The following is a 20,824-nucleotide window of genomic DNA, read 5'->3' on the forward strand; positions in this document are numbered from 1 at the left end:
AATTCTGGGTAACTCACTCTTACTGCTTAATCAGTCTCTCTGTAGCTATTTAGAGTTGTGTTGCTGGCATATGCGACGTGCTTCTGACAAAAATTGATTAGTGTATTAATCTTTTGTTAATCTGTCAGCACAAGGAGTGAACTAAAGGAATTTTTGTTTGATACGATATCTCTGGCCTCAAACGTTCCAGCCTTGGGACTCTCCTCCATCTCTGCCGTCTCTGTATCTTGGTGGCCTTGACGACTTTCTTGCCCGTGTGCACTTGTGTTTGCAGCCACGTGGTGATTAGAAAGCTGAGATTACGAACGGGACCGGGACAAGATGTTGGTCACTAGAAAAATCTCAGCAATCAAAATTCATAAGGAATTATTTCTAATTTTATTCCATTTAAGAAGACATAAATGTTATATGCTGAAAGGTTTCAAAAAACACCTGAAGCTCTCGGGGGCTTATTTCAGGTGTCTCTCTGTAAGAGGCTGATTCATCAGTGGGAGGTTCCCATCAGGTAGCTCCTCCAGCCCTCCTCTCTACCCCACTGGTTCCTGGTCCCTAAAAAGGTACCGTCTGAGCAGAAGCAGATGTAGATTAAAGTTGTTGTAATATGATGGCATTAACAGGACTCTAACAGTGTGAATACACAGTCATCCCAAAGATGAGGTGCAGTGAGGGTGACACGAAAACTTTCAGCACAAGGAGTGAACTAAAGGAATTTTTGTTTGATACGATATCTCTGGCCTCAAACGTTCCAGCCTTGGGACTCTCCTCCATCTCTGCCGTCTCTGTATCTTGGTGGCCTTGACGACTTTCTTGCCCGTGTGTACTTGTGTTTGCAGCCACGTGGTGATTAGAAAGCTGAGATTACGAACGGGACCGGGACAAGATGTTGGTCACTAGAAAAATCTCAGCAATCAAAATTCATAAGGAATTATTTCTAATTTTATTCCATTTAAGAAGACATAAATGTTATATGCTGAAAGGTTTCAAAAAACACCTGAAGCTCTCGGGGGCTTATTTCAGGTGTCTCTCTGTAAGAGGCTGATTCATCAGTGGGAGGTTCCCATCAGGTAGCTCCTCCAGCCCTCCTCTCTACCTGGGTGTGGACAGCAGGAAGGATCCAAATAAAGAGAGACGGACGGCTCACAGAGACACCATCACCAGACAGCCTCCTTAGCAGCAGCCTCCACCCTCCTCATCCTCCAACAGAGCTCCAGAAGGTAAGACGAGCTGCACGAGTAGAACAATAAAGAGTCACTGACGGGCATCTCTGTGGCTTTAACAGGATAAATAACAGACAGACGAAGGAGTGGGCAAAACTCGCACACTGACTTTTAGAACTTTTAAATGCCGAGTCCTCCTTTTAAAGGATAAATTTAGGGTTTTCGTTGTTTTTTTTGCTCATGATACGCATTCCTCCAGTCTTTTATTCATATTGTTATGTTTCTCTTCTTTGAAGTTTGGTGTTTAATGAGAAAATAAACTTAGATTCAGAGAGGAAATGTGCCAAGTGTTGGTGCAAGGAGACAAATTTCACTGACAGCTGAAGGAGCATGGAGATGTTTAACTCGCACAGTGATGATTGTTCAGTTAGTCTGTTTCTGTGACATCATCAGAGTCATAATTTCAAACATTCTGCATGCTGGGATTTTCCTAACCTTACAGATGATGTACAGTAATAACTCCAAGTGTTACCATTTGATGTTTGTGCTACTTTCTGTCCAATCACAGACGTCCAACTGTGTTTTTTTTTCTTTCAGGTCTTTGTCAGGCGATTGGTTCCCTCCAACATGCTGTGCCCACTGCTCTTCCTGTCTGCATTCATTGTACTGGCAGGTAAGCATGCACCGCAGCTACTTTAAAAGTATCCTTACTAGGGATGGGTACCGGTGCACCGGTTCTGACATAAACGGTAGTAACCAGACCAAAAAGCAGCGCACATTTCGGTGCTTTATTTCGGTGCTTTTTTTTCCTGAGCTGTGATACACTTTAGATTCTAGCCAATCATTTTACGTTTCCGAGGATAGTAGGCGGGTCCAGGTACGTACGTTCTTTTAGAGCAGAGCTACAGATTAAAAATGTCCAAGGTGAAGCGTTCAAAAGTCTGGCTGTACTTCACAGCAAAATATGCAAACTCAGCAGCAACAAGTGCTTTAAGCTGATACTGTGATACTGTGCAAAGGAGGCAACACCTCGAATCTGATGAAACACCTGGCGACGCATAGCGTTTTTTTAAAAGCCGAGAAATGCGCCGTATTTGATGGCAGCAGCAGCCGAGAGGAGAGTCCTGGCCCCTAGCCCTGCCAGTGTAGCAGAAATGATGAGGATGATGATGCAGCAGCAGCCGTTCTTCTCTGCGTGAGTAGCTTAATGTTGTTCGTGTGTAGTTTACGTTGAGTAGGCTAACCACGTTATTACATTAATGCATGTAAGGTGAACTAGCAAACATCATCATAGCTACATGCGGCTGTCTTCTTGTTTGATGGCAGATACTCCCTTCACCCTGGCCAAAAAGGCTAAAATGACCAAAGAAAAAGTGGGAAACCTCACTCATGTCATTGCCTGGCCCTATTTGGTTCATAACAGACAGAAAGAACATTACCTTAAAAAGGTACAAGAGGTTTTTGGACAAAGTTGGTGTTTTTTCCATTGTTTAAGCACTGCTTCCAGCCAAGAGTGATACCATACATGCCCCATAGCTGCAGAAAAGGCTAACATTGTTGTCTTTTTACAAAAAACAGCTGAACATGAGAGGTTTTTGGACCAATTTTGTGTTCTCCATTCTTTAAGCACCGGTTTGAGCACCGTTTGAGCACCGGCACCGTTTCAAAAGTACCGATTTGGCACCGGTATCGGATAAAACCTAAACGATACCCATCCCTAATCCTTACTAGACTTGAGTATTTGGTGATTAGTATTCAGGAACTGATAATCAGAGACTGAGGAACAAAGACCAAATGACCTGAAGTGAGGAGGGACAGTGAAGGCCATTTGAAGTGCTGATAATCTGACAAACATGGACAGATTTTCCTGGGATCCTTGCTTTCATATCTTTATTTTAGAATAAACAATCATACAAACAAACAAGCATTTTTAAAGAGTTCAAGGGATGTAGATCTCTGTCATCCGCCCATCCATCAATCTGATGGTTCATTAATTACATTCAACACGACTCCCTGAACTCTTTCAAACGCCCTGTCTTGTCTTTTAGTTTCTATGATTTTCTCGTGGAAGGTTTGGCGCGTTTGACAATGCTATGGTCTTTTTTGCATTGAAAACACTGAGCTCTACTAACATTTTGCTCACATTTAACATGTTTGTGTCCTTCAGGGTCCAGACACACTAAATATAGTTTTGGTTCTATGTGGAAGAAATTATTTCCTGTTTTCTGTTCACATTCAATTTAACTCACTCATCTTAAACTTTTCACGTAATAACTGAACATTTCAAGTCCTGTTTTTTGTTAATATTGAGTTATTTTCGTGGCATTTTGAACTAATAAGACTCAGACAAATTATAACCCCTAGTCCTGATCCTAAACTTGAGTTACTAAATTGAAATTTAAAGACAATAAACCAAAAGTGTAACTTGCAGATAACTGACAGCATTTTTTTCAGTGGCAGAAACAAGCTTCCATATTTACTGGATGCAGGAAGATAAAACTGTACCATGGGGAAAATATGGATCGCTACACACAAAAATAGCAGTGTGTGTGTGAAGAGAAAGGCACTGTAGAGAAATATATAGTACTAAAAGTTTATACTTCAAGCACTTCAGTTAGTAAAACTGAAAAATGTTTAACAAGGTCACCAATACAAATATCTGCTCTCTTTTAGAATAATATATTAATGCTTATAAAACAGAAAAGATGTGTTAAGATATCTGCAGCCAGCCAGGAGAAAATCAGCAAATAAAGTTGAGAATCTTTTTTTTTTCTTAACTGATACTCAGAGAAATACAAAAACATTACTTTGAGTTTGATTCCATAAAAAGTGACAAAAACATTAGCGTCCATCGTGCGTGGGAAGAAAACTTCTTTTTACAGCGAAAAAAAACCCCTAAACTTCCAAGCAAGCACCGAGTAGCTACCACATAATGGGAATCTCACAGAGAAACTCGCGGATTCTTCAACTGACCGCGGCACACCTGCACCAGGGCAAGCATCCGCCTACCCTACTCCTGCTTCACAGGTGAAAATAGAGCAAAAGGACCGCTGAGTCTTTGATTTTATTTATTTTCTGCTGTGTTTTACTTGCATCTATTTGAAAGAGTGAGTGTAAACACAAAATAATATTTTATTTTATGTGCTGAAATGTGCAGAAAATAGGTTTAAATGTTAAACTAATTTATTCAAGTCAGAGAATGTTGCATATAATTTAAGTTTTGCTTGATGCAAAAAGTTAAAAGATTAAAACTAATAAAACAAGCTTTAAAAAGAGACTTTTCCATTTGATTACATTTTGTATGATGGATTATGCAGAAAAAGTAGAATTGGGCTGAAAGATCTATCACTTTATCACCTCTTCAGGTTGTAAATCGTGTTTTTAAAAAGTAACTAAGTAACTAAGTAATTAATTACTTTTGAAAATAAGTAATCAGTAAAGTAACGGCATTATTTTTTGGGGAGGTAATCAGTAGTTACTGATTACTTTTTTCAAGTAACTTGACCAACACTGCTCGCCATACAGAGGTCCGAGGGATCTCCCAGAAATGGCCAAGCTCATTTCTGGAGAATAGGTGACTGATCTCTTACCCAGTGCAGGTTAGGTTTGCAGTATTAGTTACCATCATGATATGCCCCAGTCACACTTTCACAGGACAGGAAACCCAGCGTAAATAAGATTGAATCCACACTTTTAAGCTTAAATTTCAAAACTTACATTTAACTACTGATTTTATCTACTGTTCTGTTTTTATCTGTTTTGATTTTATATACTGTTTTGTTTGTTTGTTTGTTTGTTTGTTTGTTTGTTTTATTAGTTTCAGGTTGGCCATTCTTGTATTTTGCTCGTTTGTGTTGTTGTGTTTGCACATCTCTGTTGCTTGTGGGGCTCGCACACAAGAATTTCACTCGCATGTGCTGTGCCAGTGTGCCTGCACATGTGATGTGACAATAAAAAGTGATTTGATTTGATTTGATTTGTTAATTAGTTAGTTAGTTTATTTGCTTGTTTTAATCAATTTTAAATCATGCTTTTTATTTTTTTTTTGTTTCTAATGTCTCTGTAAAGCACTTTGAATCACCTTGTTGTTGAATTGTGCTATACAAATAAACTTGCCTTGCCTTGCCTTGCCTTGAATCCTGCTTCGTAGTGGACCTCCAGTCTTTGCATTTGGAGTTTTTTCCCTGTCCATATCTGTCTGTTACTGGTTTTTCAGCTTCACCCTGATTATCTGTGAGTCCCTGTCATGTATTTCATACATTTTGTTTTACTTTGTTTTAGCCTCACTGGCACTCTGAATGTTATCAACTCAACATATTCAGATCAAAACAGCTCTCATTCTCTTTTCCAAACACTGCATAGCTGATCTATACGATGCAATATCTGAAGTTACAACATAGTAACCTTTCTGTACTTTAGTGTTTAGGCCTGTCGTGAGAGTACATGTTAATGTACTACCGTAACATAGATAAGACTTCATAAGTCCCCATATATCCATCAACCCTATTTCTTTAGCAAAATAATTTGAATAGTTGTTTTACACCAGCTATGAGACTGATCATGACCTATCCGGCTGTCCATCGCTGCATCGAGTATGCTCTGCTATTACAAATGAGAGTGTAAAGTGAGTAAGTAATAAAAAAGTTAAGTCTACTATACCCATCCATATAAGTTCCCCAAGTTTAACTTGTAATCTACCCTCCTTTTCCAAGATTTTGGCAACTTGTACGAATACTTTGTTTCTACAAACGCGTGAATGTGAACCTTTGTTTGTCCTAACAGCTAACAAGCTGCAGCTCACACCTCTCACGTGTGTCTGTGTCTTCAGGTGCTCAGCAACAGTCAGTCACTCAAGCTTCAGTGGTGGACATCAGCTCATGTCCCATCACATATTATGGACAGAAGTACGAGAAGCTCTATGTGAGTAGGATGAAGCCTGATGTTTTAGCAGAGCTTTATGTGTTGTTGCTGTTTAATCTCCACCTGTAGCAGAGATGATGTTTGCAGACTGAGTGAAGAGTTCAGAGATCAGCGTCTTATTAATGTCCTCTGCAGTGATGCTGAGTATGTAACCATCACCTGATGCAGCTTCCTGAAGAAGAGCGAGAGCTCTGACTGAAACCTGAGCACCAACAGTTCAGCTGTACATGACAGAAAAACCCACAAAATATTTTGCTATTTGATTTGTTGTGTCTCTGATTTTTACAGGTGACCTTCACAAGACGAGACATTGTGATGTGTTTTGACAAGTTTTACGACCCTAGGAATGAAGGCGACTGCATCGTGGGGAGCTCACCTGACAAAAGGAGAGCAGCTTTTAATATAGTTCAAGCAGAGTCTGTTCTTGAACGTTGGGTTAAAAATAAAACACAAACAATTCAGAACAGTTTGAGATGCAGTGTGCAAATAACCATGCAGATCAGCAGTTCAAAGGTGAGTCCTGCTCTGCATCACAAAGCCTGAAGGGTGTGCCTAAAATGAATAGTTTCAATCAACACTGAAAACAAACATAAAATGAAAAATGTTTTTTTTATTTTTTAAAGGGACATTGTAGACTAATTAACATGAGTATGTCAGATGCAGCCGTACAGGCTAGTTTTCACCTGAAGGGTGAAGGAAAACCAAAGATGCAAAGGCATCTAAGCGTAGACAGGAGACAGGACCAACGCATGTGAATGGTAAAAGTAATGCATAATCATAACCAAACAAACTAAACATCAAAAGCAACTATTAAAGATTGAAAACAGAAGCACTTTAAGACAATACAGACCATGAAAACAGAGACTTGCATGGATACCACTTCAGTATATGACAACATGTTGGATTATGATCGTGTTTGTTTAAAAATCACTTTTTCTGCTATTTTTGTTGCTAGCAGAAGGATTGGTCTGATGATTGGTTATATAATCACCTGATTTAAAAACATGTGTGATGACTGTAGTTTTTATAGCATATGGAAACACTCCATTATGAAATTCAAAATGTTTTAGCAATGCAGCTCAACAGGCCCAATGTTAATGTTGTGAACCTGAGCTTTTCTAAACACTTTCAGATGAAACTTCTTCACAGTGACTGAATCTTTCCTGTTAACCTGTTTACAGATTAGCTTACACCTATTCAACTTTGGGACAGAAGCAGCTCTGAGTTTGGAAGCACATGGCACTGGTTTAGTGGCGGTGAGTCTGTGTGTATATGAACAATAACACTTTGACGTAATATGTTAAATACTTTATATTTAATGCCAACATTTGTGTCTGTTTTCAGCTTGATGTCAGTTCTTTCTGTTCTGTGATTATAACATTAGCTGTGTTTGTTTCTGTTTAGTTCTATACTCAGGTCAGTGATGTCGTAATCAACAAAGTAGAGGTTAATAACATTGTTTACAAGTCTCAAAATCATACCATAGATATCAGTGGATGCAGACACTCAGGTTAGTGAATCTTAAACTCCTACCGTGACTTTGGGATTATGTAATTCTGAAAGATTTGATTGTTACTGTTTTATTTGCACTTACAGTTGGAAAACTGTTGAACTAAAGTGAAGCCTCTCTTCCCAGATACTGTGTATAAACCTGGTACTGTGGTCAACTCTGACCCACAAATCTGCTCCAGTGTCACCTGTTCTGAGACTGCAACCCTCCAGACCTCTGGTTGTGGTCCATTGGAGCATTGTCAAGGCAACGGCATGTAAATATTTTCTCTTCATATTTTGTTACTAAAAGGTTCTACAGTGAAATAACTTAAGAAATAGAGGGTCCCCTGGGGTAACCTTCTTTGGCAGCAACTCATGGTGATGTTTGTGGTTGGTTGCCTTTGTTAGCTGTGTGTTGGACACCATGTTAGACTCCACCTGCACTGTGACCGGCCCCACTGTCATCGACGTCCACGGCCATATGAACTCCATCCAGGATCGCTGTGCATACTCTCTGTTCTCGACTCCGTCACTCCCAGACTTCCTTGTTCTGGGGAACTTCAGGGACAGACGTCGTAAAGATGTGAGCTTTTTGGACAGTGTGACGCTGCGTGTGGACGGGCATGACATTCACCTGGAACAAGGTGGGAGAGTTCAGGTAAGCGACCTACAGCCACAGTTCATGTGTCAGAGTGGAGTCTGATCCAAAGTCCTCCCTCATCCTCTGCTGTGTCTCCTCTCATCGTTCTTCTCAGGGCTGTTAGAAGCAGTTCTTTCAGAGCTGCTGAACTCAGTGGTTGTTGCTGTGAAATCAGCCTGTTTGTGTGTTTGACATGTTTCACTCAGTGTTTCCACCACTTTGTCTCTGCTGTGATGCAGCTGGACGACTCCACACTGACCCTCAGCAGCTCACCTCAGTTGGTTCATGGTGTGCAGCTCTCTAAGGACCAAACTGGAGTCACTGCCGAACTCACCAACCTCAACATCTCTGTCTTCTTTGATGGCAACACCGCACAGATCCTCTTAGAAGGTACAGAAAATAAAGTTTAAATCATGTAATGTAAACTGTAAACTGTGCTGTTATTTATTGAGCTGCTGTGTTCCTCCAGTTTGAATATTGATGCTGATCTGACTCATTCTGTCCTGATCCTGTGCAGGACCTGCTGGTTCATCTGTGGAGGGTCTGTGTGGAAACTCCAGCAGCTCTCTGAGTGACCTGAGACTCTCTGAGTACAGCTCCACCAGGTAAGACCTCATCACAAGCTCAGAGTCCCTCTGACTGCTGCTGCTGATGTTGCAGATATTCTGTTTGTATGAATGAGCCTGAACTTTGTTGTTTGTCGCCCCCTAGCTGTGAGATGCAGTACAGTGAGACTGCTGACAGCACGATCGACTGCACCAGTGTGACTGAACGGTGAGCAGACTGATCCACAAGGCAGGATCTGTTTACCCTTTGACGTAATAAAAAACATGTGTGTTGATCTGTCTTGTAAATTACATGGTACATCACATGTGACTGTAGCATAGATGGAAGATAAACACAACTGATTACAGATTATTATTTTATTGTCTTCAATTTTGTTTCTCTATCTGTGGTACAGCTGTAATCTCCTGAAGGAGGCGCCCTTCTCCTCCTGTAACACTGACATCGACCCAGAGCCCTACATAACCGCCTGCACCGACACTTTGTGTAAATATCCTGCAGTGGACGGACTCAACTGTCAGTTCCTGAAGGCCTACGCCAGAGCCTGCAGTCAACACAACCACGCTCTGGATGGCTGGACATCAAAGACCGGCTGCTGTAAGATGTTAATAAGACCTTAATAAGACGTCAGATTGTCACTGATTTCTAGAATCGATTCAATTCTGATTCGATTTGAATTGAATCGGGGAAATTTGGCCTCAGACAGTCAGAAATATTATAATTCAGATCATGCATCGGTACATTTCTATATTTTTATATCCATAAAAAGAAAGCTGACACTTGCGAGACTTTATCAAATATTGAAGATACTTATTATCTAGACGGAGGAATAATCACACGTGGGGCATCGGCTTTTATCGGAACATTCACACCAAAAGGTGACTTTGTTTATTGAACTCTCGCGTATACTCCGCAGCATAACAGGAAGCATCCTTTCAAAATAAAATCACAACAGATGACAATGAGGGCATACCTATTAACTAGCTCAACAAAACTGTTCTTGAAGTAGACTGAGAGAGAGAGAGAGAGAGAGAGAGAGAGAGAGAGAGAGCTGTGCATGAAGTGTGATTGTATCGTGGTGGAAGCAAAACAGCAAAAGTAAGAGGGAATTCACGTCGATGTTTATCAAATGTGAAGCGTAGTTTGCTGCTTCTTTTGCTGCTGGTTCAGTGAATTTTGGTTGGAGAGAGAAACCTGCAGCTTCGGAATCTAGCGCAAAAAAGCGTGGACCCGCCGAAACATCAGAATCAGCGAGCTGTCGGCTTTCAGCCCCAGTCCGTGCCGTCGGGTGAGAAAGGCAACATCTCACTGATCCTGATCCTGATCCGCGGGTCCGCGCTTTGTGTTTACGTCTTTGTGCAGAATCCGTGTACCTGCTCTCATTTACTGTTTTAGCTGTTTGGTGGTTGTTGAAATTTTGTGAGGTTTAACCTGAGATTCTGGCTTTTTGGGCAAAATAAATTTAGATTAAAAAATCGATTCAGGATTTTAATGAATCGATATCACGTTATCCAAGCTAGAATCGATTTTAATCGATAAATCACTAATCAAAACCCACCCCTATTAATAAGCTCTCCTTTGTTAAAGAACTGAACTGTGGATTTTTAGAGCTCCCATGTTTTCAGGATAATAGATGAGTGTGTTCCTCTGTAGCCTCTGAGGCCTTCTGTCAGGACAGGACCTGCAGCGATCACGAGTTCTGTGGTGAGAAGACGGTCAGTGGTGACACTCGCTGCTTTTGTCGGGCCATTTTTGCCTCCAAGTACCAAGCAAACAACTCTTTGGGTACGACAGCTGTGACATCACCATGACAACAGGGCTGAATAATGTAGGAAAGCTTCTAACTGTGATTTTTCTGACTGATATTGTGACGTTCAGGTGATGCAACGGTCTGCAAGGAGAACTCTGCTTCACTAACTCTGGTCGGTTGTCTCCTGGAGGACAAAGACATCAATTACTCTGCTTTACAGCTCAACGACCCGACCTGCAGGGGTCGGGTGGACAAGCTCACCCACATGGTGACCTTCAGCTTCAACAGCAGCAACAGATGTGGGACGGTGGTCACGGTGGGTTTCATCTCCTGCTGTTTAAGCTTTGATCTCTGTGAATTCTAAAATTTTTGGTCATCTGAAGTTTATACCAGTCAGTCAACATCTTAAACAGTATCAGATGTTAAAGATGAAACAATGAAGAACTTGCTTAGTATCTGATTATGTGACCCTGCAGACCAACAACAGCTACATCATCTATAAGAACACCATCAGGAGCCAGAATTACTCTGACGTCATCACTCGCAAAGACCAAGTCCAGATCGACTTCTCCTGTGTTTACAGTCAGCCGAACATCAACACTGCAACCTTCAGAATCAGAGACTGGTTTGTAGTGGCTGCTAGGTATTGTTTGAATATTTGTTAAAATGTGGGCATTGCTAACAGTGCAAGTATTTTAAGATGTTGGGATTAGGGCTGCTCGATTATGGCAAAAATGATAATCACGATTATTTTCACTGAAATTGAGATCTCGATTATTTGACGATATTTATTTAACCCTTACGACCTACTATAGAACCAAGTCCGCCAGAGCTTATATTATTTTTTTACATGTTGTAGTGCCATTTGTGGGAGCATTTCAAGTTGCTATACAACTATTATAGCCCATATTTTAATAATATGTATGCATTAAGTCCATAGTAACTACATTAATTGCAAAAAAGTGCAATAAACTACAAAAAAAAATTGAAAATCATTTTTGTTTTTTTTACATATATTTCTACTTGGAGAAATTTAAGAGGTTTATCCCTCAAAACTTTAAATACAAAAAAGTTGCAAAAAATAGTTTACAACAACAGGAAATTTATTTTGAGTGTCTTCATAGTTTTATTTTGGAGATACACCAATTTTTATATACTGCAGGAAAAACGAAAAAACAATCCTAGCATGTGCATCAAAATAAACTATTTCCAGCAGTGCAATTCGAGTTCTAAGCATCCCAGAAACTATTCAGAAAAGTCAAACATGACCAGTATAGGCTTTTAAGCCCTACAAGTAAAAAACTACATTTTCCGCGAAAATGACGTCATTTCCGGTTTCGGGCAGGAAATGGCGGACATGCGATAGTTCCCGCTGACGTCTGTTTCACTGTGGGAAGTGTTACGAACAGCTGATCGGATCGGCAAAGCGTGTTTCTGGAATATTATGTTTTTGTTCCTGCAAGCGCTTTTTATGCAATTTTTGCAAAGCTTTATGTGGAAGGAAACCGTGACCGAGGACAAGCTGATGGAATAAGATGTAAGTACAACTCCTCTGGTTTCATATGCAAAAAAAACTTATTGCGCTAGCTTACACGGCTCAGGGTTCTTCAGGGATTTAAAAATAGTTACACAAAACGGAGCGTGCTGCTCTGACCGGATTTAAAGGGTAAACAATGACTTTAAAAAATAATATAAAATAGTGTGCAATACCACTGAAGTTTTTTTTAACCTCTCTTTTCAACCAACGGCAGTCACTCTCCTCTCCAAATAACTTCTGCTTAGCTTTCCGAGCTTCCCTCGGGTCCTCTTAATCAGCGGTCTCCACCCTTTTTTGCGCCACGGACCGGTTTATGCCCGACAATATTTTCACGGACCGGCCTTTAAGGGTAAATGAGGGAGGGGCTAATAATCGGCTCAGTCATTTTTAATGATCGTTGAAAGCCCAGATCGTAATCGTGATTAAAATTCGATTAATTGAGCAGCCCTAGTTGGGATTGTTGTTAACAACAGTGTAAATGTGTGCATTCTGCAGGTCCGTTGCACAGTGCATCACATCTGGAGCTTGGAATTACACTCTGACTATCAAGGCCTACACTGATGCCGGCCGCACACAACTTGTGGAGTGGAACAGTGAATTGCAGTTGAACGAGAAAATCTGGATGGTGTTGAAGACCGATGGCTTGGATGGAAGCATGGTCAGTGTGGTGACCGACTCCTGCTGGGCAACTGACAAGGCATCACCCACCAGCAGTCCAAGACATGATCTGATCATTAACGGGTGAGAGAAACTCAGAGGTGGTGGTTGCTCGCTGCTGCTCAGAGATTAATTCAACTCCTTTTGATCACTCTCATGGACTCCTGAACAAAGTTTATTTTCCTGCTTATGAACAGCTGTGCAAACCCTGCTGACCCGACGGTGCAGGTGGAGGAAAACGGACTGGCAACCTCCACTTACTTCTCCTTCAACATGTTCCGGTTCACTGGGGGCTCTAGTGACATCTTCCTTCACTGCCAACTCCACCTGTGTCCCAAACAGGGGAACAACTGCATCCCGGTACGCAAATGTTCATAGAAAGATATACCAAATCTGGCCATCTTTTCTGATTTCATGAGACATTGCTCTGCACATAGACATTTCTCTTCAGTGTGCAAATGTTCAAGCACTGAAGCGCATTATTTACTGTTCCTTATCCATAGTGTCTTTTGCTATTGATGTCCAAATAGCTTCTAGATGTCCACAGAGAATTGGTTTGCATAAAATGAGCTGTCTTTGAATACATTAAATCTCAAATCTGCTCAACAGAACTGAAGTCTGACCTTTCGCTTCGCCATTTCATCAGGTCCAGAACTTCACATTCTTTTTTCTTGGTCAAATAGTGTCTGCACAGCTTTGACTTATGATTGGGGTCAATGTCTTGTTGGTATATGAACTAGAGCTGGGCGATATGAGATTTTTTCATATCACGATTAGAGATGGACCGATCCGATATTACGTATCGGTATCGGTCCGATACTGACCAAAATTACTGGATCGGATATCGGAGAAAAATAAAAAATGTAATCCGATCCATTAAATATCACGAAAGCACCTCACAAAACTTGCAACACGCCGTAACTCACCTCAGAACGTTAGCACGTCGGAGCAGTATGCATCACGTGATAGAGCGGCTGTGGCATGCGGGACCTGTCGGTGGTCTGGATAGCATTTGGAGCTTCGCTAGCAACCCGGCATTTCATCTCCGACAAAGTTATCCCGAGAGAAGTAAAGCAAGTGTGTAAGTCCATCTCTGAATGTTTGTAAAGCATTCCTGCGTTAAGCTTAACAAACGACTGCCTCTTCTTGCTGCTACTTCAATCATGAAACTGCTTAACGATCAGCTGATCGGCTTTTCTGTCGCGAGTCCGTGTCTCTAGTTTGCTTTTGGCCCACTTTGCACCAGAAAGAGGAAACCAGCGGCTGAACAACAGCAGCACGTTTAAGCTTGATCAGCTGTTGTTAGAATGTATTTAATATTACTTTCTACTCCAGGATCTTTTTCTACGTAGCTGACGGCTGGTAACTGTGCAGGGGCGGATCTAGCAAAGTTTAGCCAGGGGGGCCGATAGGGCATTAACAGGGAAAAGGGGGCACAAAGACATACTTTTCTTTCTTATTCTCATTTAAAATGTCTAGCTTTTAATAAATAATTATCTGACACCCAAAGTTTTAATTTGATGCAAAATGAATAGAAGTCCATTATTGTATATAGTAACTATTAAGTCTAATATATATACCCTAGTAAGCTATAGTACTTTTTCCTTTGGGAAGGTACCATCTGTGCAGTCTGCAATTCTGTTGAAGAAAGATGTTGAATCTATTTAATATTTCTTGAAAAATAATTGATTTCTGTGCATTTTTTTTCACACTGCATCAAATTAAGGTTGATTACGTCGATTAAGCATCATGAGGTGGAGCGTGGGGGGTGGTTCCCTATTTTTTATTTATTTATTTTTGTTGTTGCTGGGAGTTGGAACCCTATTAGTTAGGTTGCTTAATATTTATGCTAAGTACTCTTTAAAATACCAGAATAGCGAGGATGGTGTAGGTTTAAGTTTATTAGATTGATCAGTATTGCTGAACTATGAAATATTTTTTTTTGCATACAGGTATAACAGAATAGCTTTAGTGTAGTTGTTGTTTTAAACTTGAGTATGAACTTATACAAAATGCAGCAAGATATTTAAAAACAGTTTTGTTGATTAAAAAACACTATATCGGATTCATATCGGTATCGGCAGATATCCAAATTTATGATATCGGTATCGGACATAAAAAAGTGGTATCGTGCCATCTCTAATCACGATATGTTTTTTTCATTTCAGGCGATAACGATATCTATCACGATATAAGCCAAATAACTATTTGTAAGATTTAAATGTGCCGTTGCTCACAAGTAAAATGTGAAATAATCAGCAGCTTGTTTTTATTTAAATATTTATTTCCCATAATAAGTTCAACAGGGTAGATGTACTTAAGGAACATGAGACTTTTTCAGATAAATAAAGGCAAATATTGCAAACTACACAAAAGGCAGCCGCTAAAGCGTTTAAGTTTCAAAATAGAACAAACAAAACAGACTAAATTGTCAATTCCACTTAGAAACAAAATGTTAATTCTAAAAATAAATCTTAGTTTGTTTTACAGAAGAACAGACAAAACTGACTAACTTTTGTCAATATCAAATAAACTGAGAACTAAAAGGAAATTCTCAATCTCTCCTTGTTGTATAGCTGAGCTTTTCAAACAGTTTTAACAGTTACTTTAGTCTGACAAAAGCCGAATGACGAATTAGCGCTTCCAGTCAGAGACTGAGGCTACATCCACACGTACACGGGTATTTTTGAAAACGGAGATTTTCCGTTTTCGTTTTAAAAAATAATCCCGTCCACACATAAAGGGAGAAATGAAGGAAAACGCTGCTATGAACATGCCAAAGCAGCAGGTGGTGCTAGATTCCTAACCGTGCAGAAATGTTGGCCAATCAGAAGTCTAGAAGCCTCGGTGGGAAAAAGTAAACAAAGCTGGGGCATAGAAGCAGACCCGAGTCGTATGTGTGGACGGACAGTAACTGTGTATATGTAAGCATTTAAACACTGCAGAGTAGAATTAACAGTAACAGTATTGTAGAAATTCATTTCACTGAAACAATAACGTGGCGCACAGTGTGACGCATGCACCAGTTTATTGTATTTCCAGACTTGCTTTCGGCACAATTTACAGTGCATGCTACTCTGTTTTTTGTCAGACTTGAAATAGCCGAAATACCTTCACCCTACGGAACTTCTTTGGCTCTTCCGTTCGACAATCTCTCCGGCATTGGAACCATCATCTGTTTTCTCTTCGGTCACGCTCGGTTGATTTTTCTAGTCGGCACACTCATTTCCTCCATTACGCGCTGGCTCCATTACCCGCTGGCTGCTTCCCAAACAAACACACGTGCGGCTTGGCACTTGTGCTGTACGTAACAAGTCACGCGACGTGACGCTGCGGCTGTGATTGGTTCGGCTCTGCGCTACTTAATTTGGATTGGCTGACCTTTATTTTTTTTTTTTTGTATTTATTTTTTTTTAAGAGGACAAGAGCGGCGAGGTCTATCGCGATAGCTTAATTTCTCTATCGAGTAAAAGTTATATCGCGATACATATCGTTATCGTTCTATCGCCCAGCTCTAATATGAACCCACGACTAATCAGCTCCGGTCCAGAAGAGACTCCATAATGCACTAAAATGTTGTGGTAGACTTTCTTGTCCATGACACCATAGATTTTTTTCCTAATTTGCCCGAGCTGTTAGATATGGGTGCAGTGCATCAAGCATTAACCCTTTAAAGGCGGTCGGAGCAGCAACGCTCCGTTTTGCGTAACTATTCTTAAATCCCTGTAGAACCGGAACCATGTAAGCTAGCACAATAATTTTGTTTCGCATATGAAACCGGAGGGGTTGTACTTACATCTTATGCCATCAGCTTGTGCTAGGTCACGGTTTCCTTCCACATATAGCTTTGCAAAAATTGCATAAAAAGTGCTTGCAGGAACAAAAATGTAATATTCCAGAAACACACTTTGCCAATCCGATCAGCTGTTCGTAACACTTCCTACATTGAAATAGACGTCAGCGCGAACAATCGCATGTCCGCCATTACCTGCCCGAAACCGGAAGTGACGTCATTTTCGCGGAAAATGTAGTTTTTTACTTGTAGGCCTTAAAAGCCTATACTGGTGTTTTTAAAAGTCATGTTTGACTTTATGCTTTTCTGAATAGTTTCTGTGATGCTTAGAACTCAAATTGCGCTGCTTTAAATAGTTTATTTTGATGCACATGCTGTTTTCTTTGCAAATTTGCATTATACGATTGTTTTTCAATTTTTCTGCAGTATATAAAAATTGGTGTATCTCAAAAATAAAACTATGAAGACACTCAAATTAAATTTCCTGTGGTTGTAAACTATTTTTGCAACTTTTTTGTATTTAAAGTTTTGAGGGATAAACCTCTTAAATTTCTCCAAGTAGAAATATATGTAAAAAAACAAAACAAAAACGATGTTCAATTTTTCTGTAGTTTATTGCACTTTTTTGCAATTTATGTGGTTAATATGGATTTAATGCATAAATATTATTAAAATTTGGGCTATAACAGTTGTATTGATGTATAGCAACTTGAAATGCTCCCAAAAATGGCACTACAGCATGTAAAAATATAAAGTAAGCTTTGGCGGCCTTGGTTCTATGATAGGTCTTAAAGGGTTAAAAGGTTCTTCAGCTTTTGAAAATGCTGTTTCTGATGCTGTTCATTGTTATCACCGGAATTCATCATTTTTAAAAGATGAATCGACCCATATATAATAGATGCTGATCGACTTTCAGAGACTACTATCATCAGATTCAATAAAAATGTTATAATTGGAGGGTTTTGACACAAAAGATGAAATGTTTGCTGTCAGTGGCTTCAGTCCTAAATGAATGGATCACTCTTGGTTTTGTAAAGCCTGGACTTTGTCTTTAACTTCCAGACGTGTAACACACCTGCTCGGGTACGCAGATCTGCCAGTTTGACATATGAACCTGAAGCTCCAGCCTTCATCAGCGTGTCCTGGACTTATTAGGTAAGGTACAATCGGCTTTTGTGATTTACCATCATATATGTTATGTGGTGATTGCTGAAGAGAACAGTGAAGTTTAAGTAAGAAATTCAGAAAGAGGAAAAATGCCTGAGGAAACCTCACTGGTGGAGGTGGAAAGAGACATTACAGATATGTTAGCAATTTTTACTGGAGTTAAGTTTTCTGCCCACCTAAACTGATGGGTTTGTATTTCCAACTTTGCCTGATAAGCTGTTGAGTGAATAAAATGTCCTAGTTTATACAGTGGTTCAAAAAGGTGTTTCCCCCCTTCCTGATTTGCTATTTCCTTTGTAGATTTGTCACACTTAAATGTTTCAGATCATCAAAAGAATTTAAATTTAAAATTTTAAGAGGAAAAAACCTACATGGCCCTGTGTGAAAAAGTGATCGCTCCCTTAAACCTTATAACTGGTCGGGCCAAACTTAGCAACAACAGCTGAAACGAAGCGTTTACCATAAATGGCAGTCTGTCTTGTACAGTGCTGTGAATGAATTTCGGCCCGCTCATTTTTGCAGAATTGTTGTAATTTAGCCACATTGGAGGATTTTCAAGCCTAAACCACCTTTTTGAGGTCATGCTACAGCATCTCAATCAGATTCAGGTCAGGAATTTGACTTTGGCCACTCCAAAGTTTTCATTTTGTTTTTCTTAAGCCATTGAGGTGGACTTGCTGTTGTGCTTTGGATGATTGTCCTCCTGCAGAACCCAAGTGAGAATATACGGCCATCTGTTCGTGATCTCAGCTTGAGGTCAAGAATCGTTCTTTTGTGACCTCCTGGATGAGTTGCTGATGCACTCTTGCAGTAATTTTGGTAGGCTGGCCTGTGAAAGTTCATCACTGTTCGAGGTTTTGTCCATATGTGGATAATGGCTCTCACCGTGGTTCACTGAAGTCCCAAAACCTTACAAATGGCCTTCTAACCCTTTCCAGACTGAGAGATGTCACCTACTTTGTTTATCAGCCGTTTCTTTGGATTGTGGTATGTTGTTTTGCTTTTTGAGATCTCTTAGCTTGCTTCAGTTTGTTAGAAAATTTCTATTTAATTACAAATACTTTTTCATACAGGGCCATGTTATCTTTGTCTAATATTTAAATTTTTTGATGATCTGAAACACTTAAGAGTGACAAATACACAAAAAATAGGAAATTAGGAAGGGGGCAAACACTTTTTCACACCACTGTACGTCACCTGACAGTCCAGCATCAGGGCAGAGGTCATCCTCAAACACAGATGATTCCAACAGAAGAACTGGGATATGATTTGTGAAAAGGAGCCAAGGTCTGTGACAGAAAGAACAGCAGTCACAGTTTACTCTGGTTGTCTTCTCAGGTGGTTTCCACGGTGACTTTGATGGACTGACTGACCAACCGAGTGCTGACCTAATGTGACAGTGTTCGCAGAGACAAGAGACATGCTGCTTTTATCCATCTCCTTTATACTTGTACTATTTCTGCTAAAGGATGGAAAAATAAAGCGTGTGGTAACCAGTCTGTGTTTTTCCAGAATTTCATTACTTCTACTTTTTGGCTCTGAAACTGTTCAGCTTGAACTCCAGTCTTTTCAGCTTTAATGAATATTTCCTGCAATACATTCAGAGGCTTTGAAAAGCTGACGGGCTTAGAAAAATGAAAAGATGTGCACTAATATTAGTGTTACAGACACCACCCATTCATTCCACATTTAAACATACAGTTGTGGTCAGATGTTTATACACACTCATCATGAATGTCATGGTAATTTGTTTTTTTTAAATAAGTTATTGGAACTGGCCTTTTTCGATGGTGGAATGATGGTATAGCATACATCTTTAATTACTTTAAAAAATAAGAGCTGGGTGCTCAAGTTTGAATTTATTTGGAATTTTCTCTAATTCACACAGGGTCGAAAACTATGCATAAAGACTTAAATATATACTTACATCCTCACTAGTATTTGGTTAAATGTCTCAGAAGGTTTGACCTCAACCAAACACTTTTGGTATCCATCAACAAGCTTCTGGCATAATTCAGGCTGGATAATTGACCATTCATCATGGCAGAATTGGTAGAGTTTATTTCAATTGGTTAGTTTCCTCGCAAAGACCTGGCTTAGCTAATGTGAGCTAATGTGCTTTGAATGTGCTTCCATTTGAATCGAGTTTTCGTTTGTGTTTGGGATCGTTGTCAAGTAAAAAAAAAAAAGGAGAGTCCTGTATTATTGCATCCACATTGTGTAATGTACCAGTAGCAATAGTGTAAAAACAGCCCCAGAGCATGACGCTACCACCATGCTTGACGGCCGCTGCAGTGCTACTCCTCCAAACACACCACCTGTCATTTTGGCCAAATAGTTCAACCTTTGTCTAATAATAATAATAATGGATTGTATTTATATAGCGCTTTTCGACACCCTCATAGCGCTTTACAATTCCACTATTCATTCACTCACACACTGGTGGAGGCAAGCTACAGTTGTAGCCACAGCTGCCCTGGGGCAGACTGACAGAAGTGAGACTGCCATATCACGCCATCAGCCCCTCTGGCCAACACCAGTAGGCAGTAGGTAAAGTGTCTTGTCCATCGAACCGGCAACCTTCCGGTTACATAGATGAGCTTCCCAACCCGCCGCCCCGGTCGTCTAGTCTCATCATAAAGATGTTCTGCAGAATGCATTTGGCTTGTCCATATGGGCAGCTACAAATTTCAGTGGAGTTTGAAGGTGTTATTTTTGGAGTAGGAGTTTGTTTCTTGGTCAGCACCCTCTCATTCCGTGGCAATTTAAAACTGACGTTGCTATCGACGTTGATGCTGGTGTTCCAGAAGTTTCCTGTTCATGGCAGGCTTGAGCCTGGGGGATCCCTGAGCATCCTGACCAATTTCCTCTCATCTGATAGTGACAGTTTGGCTCTTCTTTCAGTCCTTAGCAATGAGACATCCAAATAACTTGTACTTAGATGAAACTGCTTGAACTGATAATCTTGGAATCTGCAGTTGCTTAGAAATGGCTCCAACAGACCTTCCCAACTCATGTTAATCTACAGTTCTCCTTCTTATATCTTCACTCAGGCTTTCCCATTACAAGCATTGGTCAATCCAGTAAGGGCTGTTTAACAAATTCTTTTTATCCGGGCAAAGAGAAACCCACAAGTTTTTTCTCTTTT

At 40.2% G+C, this 20,824-nt stretch overlaps 1 protein-coding gene across 1 annotated transcript; it reads left to right on the forward strand.

The window, feature by feature from the left end:
• Positions 1-1,784: 1,784 nt before the first annotated feature.
• Positions 1,785-17,942, forward strand: LOC308402855 (alpha-tectorin-like; the record flags this gene model as incomplete). Its single annotated transcript, XM_080891965.1, has 17 exons — positions 1,785-1,830; positions 5,986-6,077; positions 6,366-6,590; positions 7,259-7,333; positions 7,482-7,587; positions 7,714-7,843; positions 7,977-8,226; positions 8,448-8,598; positions 8,726-8,813; positions 8,920-8,982; positions 9,170-9,369; positions 10,426-10,557; positions 10,651-10,838; positions 10,999-11,147; positions 12,555-12,800; positions 12,914-13,076; positions 17,572-17,942. 17 exons carry the CDS (start codon positions 1,785-1,787, stop codon positions 17,662-17,664), a joined length of 2,397 nt encoding a protein of 798 aa, XP_080748091.1. The 3' UTR covers positions 17,665-17,942.
• Positions 17,943-20,824: the final 2,882 nt, after the last annotated feature.

Source organism: Rhamphochromis sp. 'chilingali' (genome assembly GCF_963969265.1).
Source record: "Rhamphochromis sp. 'chilingali' genome assembly, chromosome: 1".
Lineage (NCBI taxonomy): Eukaryota > Metazoa > Chordata > Actinopteri > Cichliformes > Cichlidae > Rhamphochromis > Rhamphochromis sp. 'chilingali'.